The 19,066-nt window shown below is 35.7% G+C and overlaps 1 protein-coding gene across 1 annotated transcript in view; it reads left to right on the top strand.

Annotated features, from left to right (window-relative positions):
* LOC145291198 (uncharacterized) overlaps nt 1-19,066 on the top strand; it is a 72,985-nt gene that overhangs the window by 30,327 nt on the left and 23,592 nt on the right. Inside the window, exons 6-10 of the mRNA XM_080136776.1 lie at nt 1,899-2,033; nt 5,077-5,236; nt 6,686-7,956; nt 12,856-13,201; nt 13,336-13,530. Of these exons, the coding sequence (XP_079992902.1) occupies nt 1,899-2,033; nt 5,077-5,236; nt 6,686-7,956; nt 12,856-13,201; nt 13,336-13,530 (2,107 nt within the window). The remainder of the gene's footprint in view (nt 1-1,898; nt 2,034-5,076; nt 5,237-6,685; nt 7,957-12,855; nt 13,202-13,335; nt 13,531-19,066) is intronic.

The following is a 19,066-nucleotide window of genomic DNA, read 5'->3' as shown; positions in this document are numbered from 1 at the left end:
TTTTAGCCCACTGTACTTGATGCTCCTGTTCGAAAGAGAGTAATTCTGCAAGTCTTAGGTTACATCGGCTGAAACGTTGTTCACCCAACCTTTTTGAACCTGGGGAATCTGCACAGAATTTTTAATGGAACCCTTTATTTAATCCACGGTAGTGGCATGCTTTTGTTTCATTAGCAATAACTGAGTAGAAGTTGTTGCAATATTTTTGATCACCAAAAATTGGAAGGTTCTACTTATAGACACTGACAATATGAACTAACCAATCAAATGGAGCCATGTTTTGCTAGCAACGAATTATAAACCAGAGTTTTCCATAAAAATACGGGATCTTTAGCTTTCCCACACATACTTTTTTTATGTCAAAGATATTTTGCTCTTTGCCTGCAAAATTATTAACTCCAGGACCTGTACAGAACAGCTACTCACTGAAAATTCTTCATTTCCAGGACTTGTACAGAATAGCTACCCATCGGAAACTCGTCTGAAATTAAACGTGGCTTTCAATTCAAGAGGAGTGTTAAGTAATTTGCAATTATATTTTGAGTATTGGCTGCACTGATGATTGCTGCTTTGATTGACCTTTCAAAGAATGTCACTTACAACTGAATTTTTTCTAGTATCTTATCCAGGGCTTGGCAGGATGGTCGTCTCATGAAAATCAAATCCTATGGTATTGCTGGACATGTACTTAACATAATCAAATCCTTCTTAGATAAGAGAAAAATCCAGGTTGTCCTTGATGGTCGTACATCAAAACAAAATGATATAAATGTGGGTGTGCCTCAGGGCTCAATCTTTTGACCTTTATTATTCCTGATAGTCATAAATGACCTCCCTGATAAAATTTTCTCTGGGATGAGGATATTTGCTGATGACACCATGCTCTATAACAGACACGAGGGTAAAACTAATGAACAAATATCTAAGGAAATTGCTAAAACTCTAGAGGAAGACCTCAAGTCTGTAGTGGAATGGGGTTGTAACTGGTTGGTAACATTCAATGCTGCCATGATTAAGCTTATTTTCTTTAATAATTAAAAAAAAAAACCTTCTCAACCACTGATTGCCATGGCTAATGATAAAAGTAAAGTACTTTCCACAAGCTCCTAGGATTAACATTCACAGACATCATGAATTGGAACAAATATATTGAGGTAATTGCCAAGGCTGCTGCAAGGAAGGTGGGCTGTTGCTACCGTGCTAAAAGGCTACTAACACCTGAGAGTATCTTGTATCTCTACAAGGCCATGATTCACCTATGCGTGGAGTGTTGTTGCCACATTTGGGCTGGTGCATTTCCCACTAGTCTCTTGCTCTTAGACAGAGTTCAAAAAAGAGTCACCAACCTAATAGGTCCTGTACTATCAACTAAACTCCAACCTCTGTCCCATTGCCGAAACGTGGCATCTTTCAATGGCAAGTGTTCTGATGAACTCAAAGCGCTAGTACCCTCTTGATAATAATACCTTTGACAAATGTGACAAACAGCAAAATCTCAATCTTACGCTGTAGAAGTCACTAAACGCCGTAAAAACTTCTACTCAAATAGCTTTTTTCTTCAGACTACTACACTTTGGAATTTCCTCCTGCGCCTCTGCTTCCCTGAAATTCAAGTGAATGTAAACAAACATCTCACTACCCAACTCCATAAATAGTATCCCTGCAAACTCTATCAACTTGGTCCCAAATAGTTGCTCCATATGACTAAATAGCTGTGTGCCTTGTTTGAGGTGAAATAACAGTAAAAAAATAAAAACATTTCGCCACAGACTGCAAGAATCCATGGCAAAATGGATAAACTACCTTAGGTTACATTTAGTTGTAAAACTCTGCTTCACTTTTAACTGCCTGACACTTATGGCATTGATTTTTTTTTGTTTCTGTTTGTTTTCACAAAGGGTGAGATGCCGGTTAGCTTTCAATTCCCCAAAGCAAAACTACAGACCGTTTTGGATTATGAGATTCTCCAAAAGAAATTCCCAACAGACAGGGCTCAATCAGAAAAGAATGAATCACCATTTTATGATCATCAGGTAAGAAACTTTGGTGTTTGTGCAGTATTATTTGGTTATAGTCAGCTAACGTACTTCCTAACTTCCAGCGTAGTGCTATCGGATGCGGTATCAATACAAATCAGTTCCTTCATTTTTATTGTTCCTCAGTATTTCTATTGTGAAACGATTTAATGAAATAAAATAGAAGAAAAGAATGTTATTGAAAAGCATACAATAAAAATTAACAAAAATTATGCGGATACAAAGTAACACAATTGTGGTGGTAGAGAATCAACTATTTTGGGGAATATTATGTATTGCATATTTTTTTATGTTTGAAATTTTGTTGTTTTAATTTCAATAGTTTTATTTTCATACTTTCATAAACATATATTTATTATATAAATACAAATAAAAATCTATTATTTTTAAAATATAAAAACTTATTTTTATAATTTCATAAATTCAAATAAAAACTTTTATTTTTAAAATATAAAAGAACTTATTTTTATAATTTCATAAATTCAAATAAAAATCTATTAAAATTAAAAAAAAACTTCATTTTTATAATTTTATAATTTATATTTCTTATAAAATTTCAAATAGAATAAAACTTTTTTCTTTTTTTTTTGTTATCAAAAGTGCAAATAATGAATAATTGTGTTATTTTTGGGGATGAAAGTTACGCATCTATTTTTTTTTTTTTTTACACAGGCATCACCACTTATCAAGGCCCAGAGGCCACTCGAGGATAAGGGTTAAATTAAATATCCTGTGACATTCTGACAAATATCTCAAGACAATTCATTCTTGCATTACTTCCCCTCGTTTTCTAGATGGTGATAGATGATTTGGTGTCCCCTGACAAAACCTCTTCCAACAGATACTTTAACTGAAGGAATTTATCACATACCTGTTATTATGACGATAAAACAGTAGTTATCTTTCGCTGACAAATTGTAAGTAGTTGCTCAATGAATAGTGATGTCTTAAAGGACCTATTGAATAATAGACAACGAAATGGAGTTTCATTCTCTATTAAAAAGCAACTTCATTTGCTATCTTTGTTAGTAGCGTGTACAAGAGAGAAATGGGTTAGTAGGTGGAAGTGTTCTTGTGTAAAGAGAGACGTAAATACACTGAGGACTTTGCTTTTCCTATCTCCTTTAACTGGCCTCCTTCATCTCGACGACTACTGGCTATAAACATATATTAATATATTGCCGGGTTGTTGAGGAGAGAATAGTTCCGTTTGCACATGTTTATAGCCAGTAGTTGTCGAGACGAAGGAGGCCACTGCCCAGGGGTGAGAGACTAGTAGCAGATGCACCAGCCCAAATGTGACAACAATACTTCATACATGGGTGAATGGTGGCCTTATAGAGGTACAGGATACTTTTAGGCGTAAGTAGCTTTCTAGCATGGTAGAGAGAGCCCATCTTCTTTGCAGCGTCCTTGGCAATATTCTCAATGTATCTGTTCCAACTCATGTTCCCTGTGAATGTTAGGCCAAGGAGTTTAAATTTTAAATCTTATCTATCCGACGATAGCTCAAATAGTAGGGAATGCAGCTAGCACACTAAATATTTTGGTTTCGATTCTAGCTGATGGCAACCAAATCATTTTTTTCTTTTAATTTTTGAAATCACTACTATGTATTCGGTACAAAATAATTTTCAACAGAGAATTCCCTCCGTAGTAATAAATTCGAAATCTACATGAATTAAAATATATTTAAACGTATTTTACAACCAGGCAAGTACCAAATATAATTTCCTGCTGCTGTGATAATAGAAGTAGGCTTTCCAGCATACTTGTTTGGTGGTGTCATGTGCTTCATGGGACGATTACATACATTTCAAATGACCCATTGGAATAGCTGCAAGGACACTTTCATGAAATGAATATGAATATATACGGTTTCCTTAACACAAAAATATGATTGGTTGGTGTGTCATAAATATGGATGGGTATAGCAGCCTGGAAGAAACATTGAAAGGTATGTTTAAAGCTTAAGCAAATTACAGGCTACGGCTACAAACAACCATTCATTAAGACGATTTATGAGATTGTATTACTCGATTACAATAGCCAAGGCCACCCAGCTATTTCAAACAAATATATCCTTTTCCAGAACATCTGATTATCTCCTTTCTAAGAAGTCTGATTTTAATTGGGTTTCAGACACACCAGACCGTAATCATCACAAAGATAATTATCAAATCACTCCCCAATTTATTTGTGAACATAACAAGGTCATCATAACCCAAATTCCCGCAGTATCAAGAGAGGAACATGTAAGAGTTATTAACAGTTTTTACATACCGTATTCAAATGTGCTTATCATCGATTGAGGATACAATAAAGACTGTTGGACATTCTTAATTGAAACTTGGTGGGCGGATCAGGCGCGCACTAAAGTTCATTTATATCAATTTTCTTAATGATTCCATGGGTGGCCATTTTTTTTTCTTTCACGCAAGATATTAATCTTAGTATTATTTGGATTCTTCAAACTACTGTTCTCATCTTGAGTGTTATTTTCATCAGAGTTGATTGGCCAAATAAAGAATTTCATGAATAAGGTGCATTGTGTGTCTAGAGAGACATAAGTACACAGTTTGATGTCAGTGTGGGAACTGTACACACAATTATTCATGAAGAACTGAAGATGCTGAAGATTTGCATGAATGCACCAGTCAACAACTCCATCCTTGTCGCAGACTATTTGACCAAGATGGGCATCAAGACAGTTCCTCACCCTCCCTATTGTCCAGACTTTGCTCCCTGTGACTTTTGGTTATTACCTGAGCTCAAGAAAAACCTTAAGAGGCTGTCATCATGAGACAGGAGATGAAAGAGGCTGTGACAAGGGTCATTAACACATTCACACAAGGGGACTTCCATGGGGCCTTCCAGAACTTGTTGAAACGGTACAACCAGTGCATTGCAGCCAAAGGAGATTACTTTGAGTTTCGTATGTGTGCTATTAATAAAAGTGCCCATACAAAGAAAGTCTGGAAACTTATTGAAGGTTTTTTCTTTTTATTTTGTTAATTTGGCATTTTTTTTGTTTTTGCAGGTTTGTAGTGACGATATCAATGCACAGCGATTGGCTCAGAAATATCAATGTCATATTGTCGTGTCGTCCAGTGTGCTGAAATGCTTGGTTGATAACCATGCTCCTCACTTTGAAAATTCGTGGGATGTTCCCGTCAATATACACGAATATCAACTTGAAGGTGATTTCCTTCTCATACCTTTAACAAATTCTGAGACGAGAACAAATTATAAATTCTTTTTTTTTTTTTTTTTTTTTTACACAGTGGTCACCACTTATCAAGGCCCGGAAGCCAGTCAGGGATAAGGGTTATTGTAAATACATTACGTTAGTGTGGAGATTTGATGAAGTGTTTACTTAAGGGGGGGGGCGGTTCATTAGGAATTTGTTAATGTTGGACTTGAAGACATCCAAGTTGTAGTCAGGTGGGAAGCAGGCATACGGAACAGAGTTCCACAGGCGTGCAGTTCTAAGAAAGAAGCTTTGTTCATGGAATCCACGTTTTGATTTAGGCACAGATAAAGAGTGGGGGAAATTTTTCATAGTGGATTCAGCTAGACGGGTGTTTTTCATGAAAGATTGGTGAGGGGGGGGGCAGAGATTGGAGTTCAGACGAGCACCTGCCATGGAAATAACGATAAAACAAGGATAGGCTCGCAATGTCTCTTCTGTGAGAGAGAGGTTACAGGGTAGAGAAATGTTCATGGAATCTATGTTTTGGTTTAGCCACAGATAAAGAGTAGGGGAAATTATTGATAGTGGTTTCAACAAGTAGAGGGGTGCTTTTCGTGAAAGTTTTAGCGGGAGGAGGGGGCCATAGATTGGACTTGCCATGGAAATAGTGATAAAGAAGAGACAGGCTCGTAACGTCTCTTCTGTAGATAAAAGGTTGCATGGAAGAGAAAAGGACATCCCCCACTAGGTTACAAAGTCTATTTTGAACTCGGTCAAGGAAGGATAAGTCTTTCTAGCAGCTCCTGCCCAGATGTGGCAGCAGTACTCCATCCTTAGATGTACCTGGCTTTTATATACGTAAAGATATATGCTGGAACGGTAGAAGGATCCCGCCATTTTTCCAGCAACCTTGGCAACAGATTTGATGTACGAGTTCCATTTCAGATCATAAGTAAAGGTCAAGCCTTTCTTCCGATGATTTTAGAGAAAGGTGAAATCTGGATAGTAGAAGGAGATATATGCAAGAAAATAGTCTTCAATGATATTGACATGTTGAAGAAATGACTGAGAATTCTTGGATTAGTATATGTAGAGCAGTTAAGGTAGCAGGGCCAGTTGGCAAGAGAATGTCCAGAAAAACATGACTAGAGATTGTGTTAAGTTCTTAGTGATCTACTTGTTGTCATGAATTATTGGCTAAAAATAATGATGTCGATTTTGACAGGCTTTCTTCTTTATGACTTTAGAAGAAGATTAGATCTTGAACAGTTAAGGTAGCAAGGTCAGTTGGGAGGGGAAGGCTGAGAAAAACATAGCCAAGGATAGTTTAGTTTGCAAATAAAATTTAAAAAATCATCCAACGTATGCCAGCCTGTAATACAGACATTAAACTGAATATGATAATGTTGAAAAATGCTCGTAAAATAAAAGATGTTTTCATTTTATTATTTTGTAGATTCTGAAAAAGACGATCATAAGGTGGTCTTCCTTGACAAGCCATTTTACCGTCAACAAACAACCAGAGATATCAACAGTGCTTTCCACAAAATCTCTTTGGCCGCGAGGAATCTTCACCCTAACCATGCATCAAGGCACACGTTTTATTTAGGCTCCATGCTGCATAAACGTTTAGTATCCGAGGAGAGATCCACCAATGATGCGTTATCTGAAGAATTTAACATCATGGATGATTCGTTTCTGGAAACGTTCGGAACAAGTACTTCTCACACAAGTTTTGGGACTGTGACAAAGGAACCAGTTGCAGAAAAGGGAAACTTGGCTGAGAGTCCGCAATTAGAATCTAAGATTATTTGTGATGAGAGAGATGCAAAAGGCGATTTACCAGAAGAATATGATGGATGTTCAAATTTGATACCTGCAGTATCTACCAGCGAAAGGGGAGATTCTCTACCTCAAGGTCGCAGATTATCGGATGAAAATGACAAAGAATTGATTGAAGTTAACCAAACTAAAAGCAAGAATAATAATCAGCAAGAAGGGAATTCAACGAATGGAAACAACTCATCAAATCTTGGTAATTTGGATCAAAAGAAAGCTTCTCCGAGCAGAGAAACCAATTCATTTAAGGACACACAAATAGGTGAAACGGTTTCCGATGAACAAGGAGAAAGAACAAATATCCAGGAAAATGAGAAACGTCCAGGTGAAGTTAAAATAAACGACAATGATGATGTTTCTACTAAAATAAGAACGGCGTTTTGTATTTCGGAAGATAAATCTTCTGAGGAGAAATGTGACAGTGATTCGTCCACAGCAGAATTGATCATTGATTTTGAGAGTTCAAGTATGGATGACATGAAAGAGGAAGAGAAACTGCCCGGAGGAATTGAAATGGAGAAGAATAGTAACTGTGATGATGATGATACAATTGCTGATGGCAAGGAAGAGGAAAAACCACTCAAAGGAGTTGCAATAAAAATTAATGATGATGAAGGGATAACTGGTATGAATGTTGGAGGAAAAGCTGAAGAGAAAACACTTGAGGGAATTAAGATAAAGATTAATGATGCTGACGTTGATGGTGAAAGGATTGCTGACGTGGGTTCGGAAAACAAAGAAATAAGGAAGGCATTTCACATTGTAAAAGTACAATCTTCCGAGGATGAAGTTGACAGCGATTCTTCTGCAGAAGAATTGGTCATTGATTTTGAGAGTACAAATACAGATGATGCACCTGAAAATAAACTGATTCCCGACAAGACGAAGGTAAAAAAAAAAAAACAGTACTTGTACAATTTAATGAAGACATGAAAAAATGAAAATATTGAAAAAAGTTATACTGTACGTATCTGTTATGGAATGAAGTTCTCCGAAAAAAATTTCACTTAATTTCATCAAATAGTTTTTTTATTAATTTTTTTTTTTTTTTTTTTACAATGAAAAAACAATTTGTTATGCTACTGAGCAAAAGGTTCGATTTTTAGGAAGAGAAGCTAGTATTAAAGATGGGTAGGAAGTGTTGGCGCCTTAAACTGAGTTATCGCCCCACGGCATTTTTAAAAAATCCAATGATCACTATCCTCAACGTGTTGTCATAAAAACATGTTTTTCCGCTGTAAAAAAAAAACTACTCTATCAAGTGAAATTTTTTTTTGGAGATCTTCAATCCATAACGATATGTGCAATATAACCTTTTTTTCGACATTTTCATTTTTTACTATTTTGATTAAACTGCACAAGTACCAAAAAAAAACGATCATTTTGATACAATCTTTTTCTCTTCCTCCTCTTTTTTCAATTTTTCTTTTTTTTCTTTGATTTTTGTCATCCTTTCTTTCCTTTCTATTTCTGTTTTCCATGTCTTCTTTTGTCCTCCTCATCCTCCTCTACTTGAAAATTTTTTCCCCTAAATCTTTTTCTGTTGTTCTTCTTTGTTTTGTTTTGTTTTTTTTTATTTGTCATTCTTTCTTTCCTTCCATTTCTGGTTTCCTCCATAGTTTTTCTTCTTTTTTTATTCCGGCTTTGCTTTTTTTAAATTTTTTCTCTCCATCTATTTCTCTCCTCCTTCATTCTTTTTTTTTTTCTCTTTCAATTTTTGTCATCCTTTCTCTTTTCCTCTTTTTATTTTCCTCCTTAGTTTTTCTTTTTTTTCTTCTCCTCCTTTGCTTTTCAAAGTTTTCCCTTCCATCTTTTTCTCTCCACCTCCTCCTTTCTCATTCTTTTCTCTTTCTTTTTATCCGCCTGTTCTTATCTTTCATTTTTCCTAACATTTCTTTTTTTTTATCTCGTCCTCTTCTTTTCTCTCTCCTTTGTTTTTTATCATCCTTTCCTTCTTTTCCTTTTCTTTCTTTTTCCACCTTCTCTGCCTTTTTCTAATTTTCTTCACTTTCTCTTTTCTTTCCCATTTCTTTTTCTTCTTCTACTCTTACCGTTCTTCTTTTCCAACACTTTTGTCTCATATTTTCCTTTCACTATTCTTTGTTTATATCTTTCTTTATTTTTATTATTTTTATAAAAACCATTAATTTTGTTTTGTTTTTTTTTATTAAAAAGAAACCAATACCAGACACTCCGCGATCACCAATATGTGATACACCAGCATCACCAGTACATGATACACCAACTTCACTAATACAAGATTCTCCAGAAGCATTGGTACCAGATACTCTGGCATCACCAATACGTGATACACCAGCCTCACCAATGCGTAGTATACCAGCCTCACCAATGCGTGGTATACCAGCCTCACCAATGCGTGGTGTACCAGCATCATCAATGCATGATACACCAGCATCATCAATGCATGATACACCAGCATCACCAATGCGTGATACACCAGCCTCACCAATGCGTGGTATACCAGCCTCACCAATTCGTGGTATACCAGCCTCACCAATGCGTGGTGTACCAGCATCACCAATGCGTGATACACCGGCCTCACCAATGCATGGTACACCAGCCTCACCAATGCGTGATACACCGGCCTCACCAATGCGTGGTATACCAGCATCACCAATGCGTGATACACCAGCATCACCAATGCGTGATACACCGGCCTCACCAATGCGTGGTACACCAGCCTCACCAATGCGTGATACACCGGCCTCACCAATGCGTGGTATACCAGCATCACCAATGCGTGATACACCAATGCGTGGTACACCGGCCTCACCAATGCGTGATACACCGGCCTCACCAATGCGTGATACACCAGCATCACCAATGCGTGATAGAACAGCATCACCAATGCGTGGTACACCGGCCTCACCAATGCGTGATACACCGGCCTCACCAATGCGTGGTATACCAGCATCACCAATACGTGATACACCAATGCGTGGTACACCAATGCGTGGTACACCGGCCTCACCAATGCGTGATACACCAGCATCACCAATGCGTGATACAACAGCATCACCAATGCGTGGTACACCGGCCTCACCAATGCGTGATACACCGGCCTCACCAATGCGTGGTATGCCAGCATCACCAATGCGTGATATAACAGCATCACCAATGCGTGGTACACCAGCATCACCAATGCGTGATACATCGGCCTCACCAATGCGTGGTACACCGGCCTCACCAATGCGTGGTACACCGGCCTCACCAATGCGTGATACACCGGCATCACCAATGCGTGGTACACCGGCATCACCAATGCGTGGTACACCGGCATCACCAACGCGTGATACACCGGCATCACCAACGCGTGATACACCGGCATCACCAACACGTGATACACCGGCATCACCAACGCGTGATACACCAGCATCATCAATGCGGTATACACCGGCCTCACCAGTACCTGAAACACCGGCATCACCCATACCTGATATACTGATAGTATCCGAGGACAGATCTACCAATGATGCGCTATCTGAAGAATTTAACATCATGGATGATTCATTTCTGGAAACGTTCGGAACAAGTACTTCTCACACAAGTTTTGGGACTGTGACAAAGAAACCAGTTGCAGAAAAGGGAAACTTGGCTGAGAGTCCGCAATTAGAATCTAAGATTATTTGTGATGAGAGAGATGCAAAAGGCGATTTACCAGAAGAATATGATGGATGTTCAAATTTGAAACCTGCAGTATCTACCAGCGAAAGGGGAGATTCTCTATCTCAAGGTCGCAGATTATCGGATGAAAATAACAAAGAATTGATTGAAGTTAACGAAATTAAAAGCAAGAATAATAATCAGCAAGAAGGGAATTCAACGAATGGAAACAACTCATCAAATCTTGGTAATTTGGATCAAAAGAAAGATTCTCCGAGCAGAGAAACCAATTCATTTAAGGACACACAAATAGGTGAAACGGTTTCCGATGAACAAGGAGAAAGAACAAATATCCAGGAAAATGAGAAACGTCCAGGTGAATTTAAAATAAACGACAATGATGATGAAAGGATTGATGTTTCTACTAAAATAAGAACGGCTTTTTGTATTTCGAAAGATAAATCTTCTGAGGAGAAATGTGACAGTGATTCGTCCACAGCAGAATTGATCATTGATTTTGAGAGTTCAAGTATGGATGACATGAAAGAGGAAGAGAAACTGCCCGGAGGAATTGAAATGGAGAAGAATAGTAACTGTGATGATGATGATGATGATGATACAATTGCTGATGGCAAGGAAGAGGAAAAACCACTCAAAGGAGTTGCAACAAAAATTAATGATGATGAAGGGATAACTGGTATGAATGTTGGAGGAAAAGCTGAAGAGAAAACACTTGAGGGAATTAAGATAAAGATTAATGATGCTGACGTTGATGGTGAAAGGATTGCTGACGTGGGTTCGGAAAACAAAGAAATAAGGAAGGCATTTCACATTGTAAAAGTACAATCTTCCGAGGATGAAGTTGACAGCGATTCTTCTGCAGAAGAATTGGTCATTGATTTTGAGAGTTCAAATACGGACGATGCACTGGAAAATAAACTGATTCCCGACAAGACGAAGGTAAAAAAAAAAAAACAGTACTTATACAATTTAATCAAGACATGAAAAAATGAAAATATTGAAAAAAGTTATACTGTACGTATCTGTTATGGAATTAAGTTCTCCAAAAAAACATTTCACTTAATTTCATCAAATAGTTTTTTTTTTTTACAACGAAAAAGCAATTTGTTATACTACTGAGCAAAAGGTTCGATATTTAGGAAGAAAAGCTAGTATTAAAGATTGGTAGGAAGTGTTGGCGCCTTAAACTGAGTGCAGTCATAAAAATGTGTTTTTCCACTGTAAAAAAAAAACAAACTTCTCAATTAAATCAAGTGAAATTTTTTTCAGAGATCTTTAATCTAAAATGGATACGTACAATATAACATATTTTTCGATATTTTAATTTTTTAATGTCTTGATTAAACTGTACAAGTACCAAAACAAAAACTATCATTTTGATACAATCTTTTTCTCTTCCTCTTCTTTTTTCCTCTTTTCTTTCTTTTTTTGTTTTTGTTTTTGTCATCCTTTCTTCCCTTTCTATTTCTGTTTTCCTCCTCCTCTCTTATGTCTTTCTCCTGTACTTTTTTTTATGTTTTTCTCTTGTTCCCCTTTGTTTTGTTTTTTTTATTTGTCATTTTTTCTTCCCTTCTATTTCTGGTTTCCTCTTTAGTTTTTCTTTTTTTTATTCCTCCTCTGCTTTTTGTAAAATTTTTCCCTCCATCTTTTTCTCTCCTCCTTCAGTCTTTTTTTCTCTTTAAATTTTTGTCATCCTTTCTCTTTTCCTCTTTTTATTTTCCTCCTTAGTTTTTCTTTTTTTTTTTTCTCCTCCTCCTTTGCTTTTTAAAGTTTTCCCCTCCATCTTTTTCTCTCCACCTCCTTTCTCATTCCTTTCTCTTTCTTTTTATCCGCCTGTTCTTATCTTTCATTTTTCCCAACATTTCTTTTTTTTTATCTCGTCCTCTTCTTTTCTCTCTCCTTTGTTTTTTATCATCCTTTCCTTCTTTTCCTTTTCTTTCTTTTTCCACCTACTCTGCCTTTTTCTAATTTTCTTCACTTTCTCTTTTCTTTCCCATTTCTTTTTCTTCTTCTACTCTTACCGTTCTTCTTTTCCAACACTTTTGTCTCGTATTTTCCTTTCACTATTCTTTGTTTATATCTTTCTTTCGTTTATTATTTTTATAAAAACCATTAATTTTGTTTTGTTTCTTTATTAAAAAGAAACCAATACCAGACACTCCACGATCACCAATATGTGATACACCAGCATCACCAATATGTGATACACCAGCATCACCAATATGTGATACACCAGCATCACCAATGCATGATACACCAGCATCACCAATATGTGATACACCAGAATCACCGATGCGTGATACACCAGAATCACCGATGCGTGATACACCAGAATCACCAATGCGTGATACACCAGAATCACCTTCATTATCAGCAAAAGAAAATCCTTCACAGATGTTTGATCGACCACTTGTGATCATCCCAACAGAATCAGATGAAAATGTTTATACATTTCATGAAATTCAACCTCAAAATCAAAACATTTCAGGTAATTTATTGGCCATGTTTCATTTTTTTTTAATCCTATTAATTATTATTGTAGAGATTCACATTTTTTAATGCGCACGACTTTTCTATGTTTAACAGAATTTTTAATGCGCACGACTTCTCTATATTTAACAGAATCTACGAATGCTAGACTGACCAAGAAACGGAAGCATCAAACAGCATTTGTGCTTGGACCCTTGGATAGTATCTTGGAGAAGCAGGAAGAATTACTGAAAACAACGTCTCGAATGAAATCTGAAAACACAGAAACAACAATGACTGGCATTCCCGAAATGGATATTCTTAAACAACTTGATGATAATTTCTATGGTGAGTAAAAATTGATGGTAAATTTTATTTAGTTGCGCTTGTATTTCACCAACTCCGACCTTTTATGACTGGAACAAAATTAATCCTTATTTTTTAAATTTTAATCACCTTCACCTCAAACAAAGCATATCACGATATGATATATAATATGAAATGAATGATCGGATTTTCAGGTTGGAAATGATGGGCAGGAAAATTTCAAGTATGTACTAAATTTTATAGACAATTATTCCAGTTTAATAATGGTTTATTTCTTAAAGAACAAATCTGATCCTTTGCTAGCAACCAAAAAATCGTTAACTGACATGGCCCCCTATGGTATATTGTGACAATGGTACAGAATTTATTAATAAAGACTTTGAACTGAAAGTATCAAACATGAAAAATTGACCCCTAATTCACCACACCAAATTGGAACTGTGGAAAGATCATGGCAGACACTTTTTGAAATGGCAAGATGTCTACTTATGGAATTAAAACTCCCTAAATACCTCTGGATGTATACACTTATGCCTGCTGCATATATACGCAACCGGTGCTTTACCAAAAGACTATCTAAAACCCCATGTGAAGCTTTCTGCAGTAGAAAACCAAATTTAAGCAGAATGCATGTATTTGGTTCAACTTGCTTTGTATTTATAGATAAAAAGAACAAATTAAATATTAAAACCGGTAGCGGTATATTCCTTGGGTATAATAAAAACAGCCAAAGATATTTAGTATTTTTTTCCAGAGAAAAATAAAATAAAAAGAATCTGATGTGTAAATTTCAAAGACGAAAACCCATCATATGAAGAGGATGAAATTATATTTCCTCAAATTGGTAAAACAAATGATAGCAATAAAGTTGCCATTGGCAGAGATAAGAGTATCCATGCTGATGATGATGATGTTAAAGTTGAACGTTACCCCAAGAGAAGTAGAAGATGGCCTGATTTTTTTGTGGTCGACAATTTGAAAGACTATCAAATCAACTATTGCTATTCTATAGATAATATGCCAAAAAGCTTTAATCAAGCAATTAATTCAAAACATTGTGATTGATGTAATAGAATAACCTAACATCCCTTCATAGATGAAATGAACTAGAGATATATTGACCCTCTCATGTGACTGAGGCAGAAGGAAAAAAAGACAGGAAGAGAATAAGAAAATATGTCGGGTGACTCTTATTTAACATGTATTCCCTTGTAAATAAACCCCTTTGTCTTTCACCCATAACCCTGTGTTTCTTGCTGTATTCTTATTTAAAGTAAGGATATAACAGTGATCAGTGGAAAATAGAAATGATAAACGAAATAGATGCTTTAACAGAAAATATCACCTGTTCGATAGTATCTCTCCCAAAAGATAAACATCTCATTTCTATTAGATGGGTCTTTACAAAAAAGACTACTGCATCAGGCGTTGAACAGTACAAAGCTAGATTTGTTGCTAAAGGATACTCTTAGATTTGCGGTATAGAATATTTTTCTACATTTTCACCGAGCACAAACCTAACGACAATCAGAATTTTATTGCAAATTGTATTGAAATATAAGCTAAGCATCCATCAAATGGACATAAATGCTTATTTAAATGCTCCAATAAACTGTGAAATTTATATTACTCCTCCAGAGTAATAAAAAGTAAAAATTGCGTGTGGAGATTTAACAAATCACTGTACGGTTTAAAGCAAAGTGGTCGGTGCTGGAATACAGTATATCATGATTATATGGTTGAGCAACAATTCAAGCAATGCCCAGTTGACCCCTGTTTGTAAACCCAAAACAAAGACAAACTACTAATTTTGTTTTTATGGGTCGATGACATTTTAATCGCATCAAATTGTGACATAATGTTGACGGATGTTGAGAACAGATTAAATAAAAGGTTCAAAATAACCAATTTTGGCAAAATATCATGGTTTTTGTGTACAGAATTTACTCATGAAAAAGGACATTAAAATGAATCAATCTAAGTATATTGATAAAATCCTATTGAAATTTGGAATAGAAGCAAGAGATGCTCTTCACCGGTCGAAAATGATACTAATAAAAATATACACACAGGATCTGAAATAATCGACGATAAATTATACCGTGAAATTACAACAAGTCTTATCTATTTAATAACTGCTATGAGACCCGACATATGCTACACAGTAATAAAACTATCACAAAAATTTATCAAGACCAACTATGAAAGATTTAAACATAGCTAAACAAGTCTTTCATTATTTAAAAGGAATTAAGAAACAGAATTTAGTATTTAGAAAATCAACAAGTCTTCTAAAATTGGTAGGATTTTCAGATTCAGATTGGGGAAATGATGAGGATTGAAAGAGTATATCTGGATATTGTTTCAGACTATCAGAAAATGGGCCTATTATTACATGGAAATCTAAAAAGCAACAGATTGTATCTCTCTACGTGTGAGGCAGAATTTATTGTGCTCACATATTGCGAAAGAAGCACTTTACTTTTAAAATATCCTAAAGACTATTTTAGAACCAGAATTAACTAAAACCCTCGTAGTAATTGTGATAATCAAGCCAGCATAGTCTTAGCACAGAACACAGTAATTCACCAAAGATCTAAGCATATAGATATTTAATTCCACTTCATCAGAGATGAAGTGAAAAATGAATCCATTATTTTGAATTACATATCATCAGTACAAAATTTTGTTGATGTATTCACAAAACCCGCAACAAAAATAAAGTTAAAGCGTTTTGCCTCCAAATTTGTTGGGATTTAACTTTAAATAATTTTTCACAAGCCTATGAATGTGTATATGTATATACAGGGTGTCCACAAAGTCTGGCTACATTATGTAGCCAGACTTTGTGGACACCCTGTATATCTATATATATTGAAAATTTGTCGTGAGCAAGACGTTAGACTGCATTCATTTTGTTTGTATTAACACTTTAACATACTAATGCGTGAATAATACTTTTACTGAAATAAAAAAAAAATCACTTTTTGAAAACATTTTCTTTGTATATTTATTTTACAAATACTGTTTGCTTATTTTAAGGTGTACATAAATTACAATTGACTCTTTTTACTTTTCTTTCATGCACAATATTTTCTTTGTAATTTACCGAAAATTTCCTATTCTTTTTGTTTTGTTTTAATTAACATATACAAAAAAATAATAAATTCTCTTTTTTTCTTTTTTTGTGGATATACATTACATGTTTATTTCTTTATGTGTGTGTGTGTATATATGCATGTATGCGTTTTTTTTGTGTGTGTGGATATATATTACATGTTTATTTCTGTGTGTGTGTGTGTGTGTGTGTGTGTGTGTGTGTGTGTGTGTGTGTGTATATATATACACTTGTGCCCGATATTATTCATACCCCTCGGATCTTTGAGATTTCTATAAGAATATTGCTCAAACCAGAAGGTAGACAACATTAAAGGGATTTCAAACAATAAATCAAGCATAAACATTTAATTTAAACTCAACAAATAAATAAATTATGTAAGTTTGAAACATTATACAAAGAAAAACAATAATGACACTAGTTCAAAATTATTCATACCTCTCTTACTAATAGTCAATAGCATGCCCTTTATTCTTAATAAGTGCCTGTAACCGTTTTGGATATTTATCAACAAGGTTTTTACAAGCATCAACAATGATTTTTGACCATTCTTCAATGCAGTAGTTCTCCAACTCCCTCAAATTTCTAGGTTTCCGCTTTTTAACCTCAGTTTTCATTATGTGCCAGAGGTTTTCGATAGGGTTCAGGTCGGGACTCTGGCTAGGCCATTCCAAAACATTAATTTGATTATCCTCAAACCATTTCTTGACTATTTTGGCAGTATGTTTTGGATCATTATCCTGTTGAAGGACCCAGTTTCGTCCTAAATGGAGCTTCTCCGCATCCTGTCTAATGTTTTTCTGGAGTATCTCCAAATATTGCCCCTTCTTCATGGTTCCAACTATCTTGACCAAACTACCTTGACCACTAGCCGAAAAGGAGCCCCAAAACATTAGGCTACCACCACCATGTTTCACCGTGGGTATGGTGTTCTTTGGGTTGTAAGCTTCTCCTTTCTTCCTCCAAACGTAAGAAGCATCCATATGGCCAAACAATTCAATTTTTGTTTCGTCAGTCCACAAAATACTTGGGAAAACGGACTCTGGAGAATTCACATGGGTCCTAGCAAACTTTAGACGTGCTGCAAGGTGTTTTCCGGTGTGCAATGGAGTCCTTCTTGGTCTTCTTCCTTTCAGACCATTTTCATGCAGAGTCCTTTGCAATGTTTGCCTTGATATTTTTATGCCAGAAGACTCTAGATTTTCTAAAATGTCCTTAGTAGTGGTGGTTGGATTTGCATTAACACTTCTTACAATATTCCTGGTGGCTCTAGCAGACAGTTTCCTTTTCCTTCCTCTACCAATCTAGTTGTTTGTTGTGGGGTGGCTCTGGAATTTTTTGATGATGCTCTGTACTGTTGCTGTAGGGACCTCAAATTTCTTGGAAATTGACTTGTAACCTAAACCATCCTTATGTGAATTCACAATTTTAGTCCTAAGATCATTACTAAAGTCTTTTTTCTTCCCAATTCTAATAATTTTTATTCTTTTATTGGTTTTCAGTTGATATCATTTTAATTTCTGAAAAATGCAAAAAAACGAAATGAAATTAATCAAAGGTTGTATAAAAGCATTCAAAATAAGAATCAAACAGGAAACAGACAGTCAGAAACTCGATTAATACTGAAAAAATAAGAGGGTATGATTATTTTTGAACATTGCAGATTTTATAAATAGCTGTATATTTCTTTTATTACAAGTATCCTGAGATTTTAAAATGACGAAAATGATCAGAAGAGGTTTATAAAGAATATGTATCAATATGGACGTAAACAATAAATTCTTACAAAGTTACATCTAATAAACTCAATTTTCAAGGGGGGGTATGAATAATATCGGGCACAAGTGTATATATATATGCATGTATGCGTTTTTTTTGTGTGGATATATATTACATGTTTATTTGTGTGTGTGTGTGTATATATATATATATATATATATATATATATATATATATATATGGTACCAGTAGCACATGACATAACCTGCCTCATGGTCGTGTCACCGGCGACTAAACTGGTTCCCCCACCAGACTTGTTTGGTGAGGAGGGCAGCTAGTCTCCTTGAAGGATTAAAAACAAGACCTTCCAAAGGGCGAATGAACCCTTTTTCTGGGTCAACGGCCAACTAGCACCGTGTATATTTGTGTGTGTGTATATGTGTATTGGGGTGGAGAGGGCTCCCGTAAGCCGTGGTGAAGGCAACCTTTCTAGGAGAAGCAAATCTCTCATTTAAAAAACCATAAAGCGGAAGACCATTACCCGCATTAAGCTGGTCTGCAGTTTAATTTGTTGCTGGCTATCTTGCTCTTGCTTGTTGCTGGATCTCAACATTTTGAACCGAGAGAGAGACTTAGCTGTCGTACAAAGCTAAGACTCTTTAACATCATATTTGTATAGATACTCCCTCAGACATTTGGGCTCATGAATTTTAAATGTCT

The sequence above is a fragment of the Euprymna scolopes genome, chromosome 12 (genome assembly GCF_053919585.1).
Source record: "Euprymna scolopes isolate OS-2025 chromosome 12, ASM5391958v1, whole genome shotgun sequence".
Taxonomy (NCBI): domain Eukaryota; kingdom Metazoa; phylum Mollusca; class Cephalopoda; order Sepiida; family Sepiolidae; genus Euprymna; species Euprymna scolopes.
Note: the sequence above shows the minus strand (reverse complement) of the source record. Positions and strands in the feature narration are given on the sequence as shown.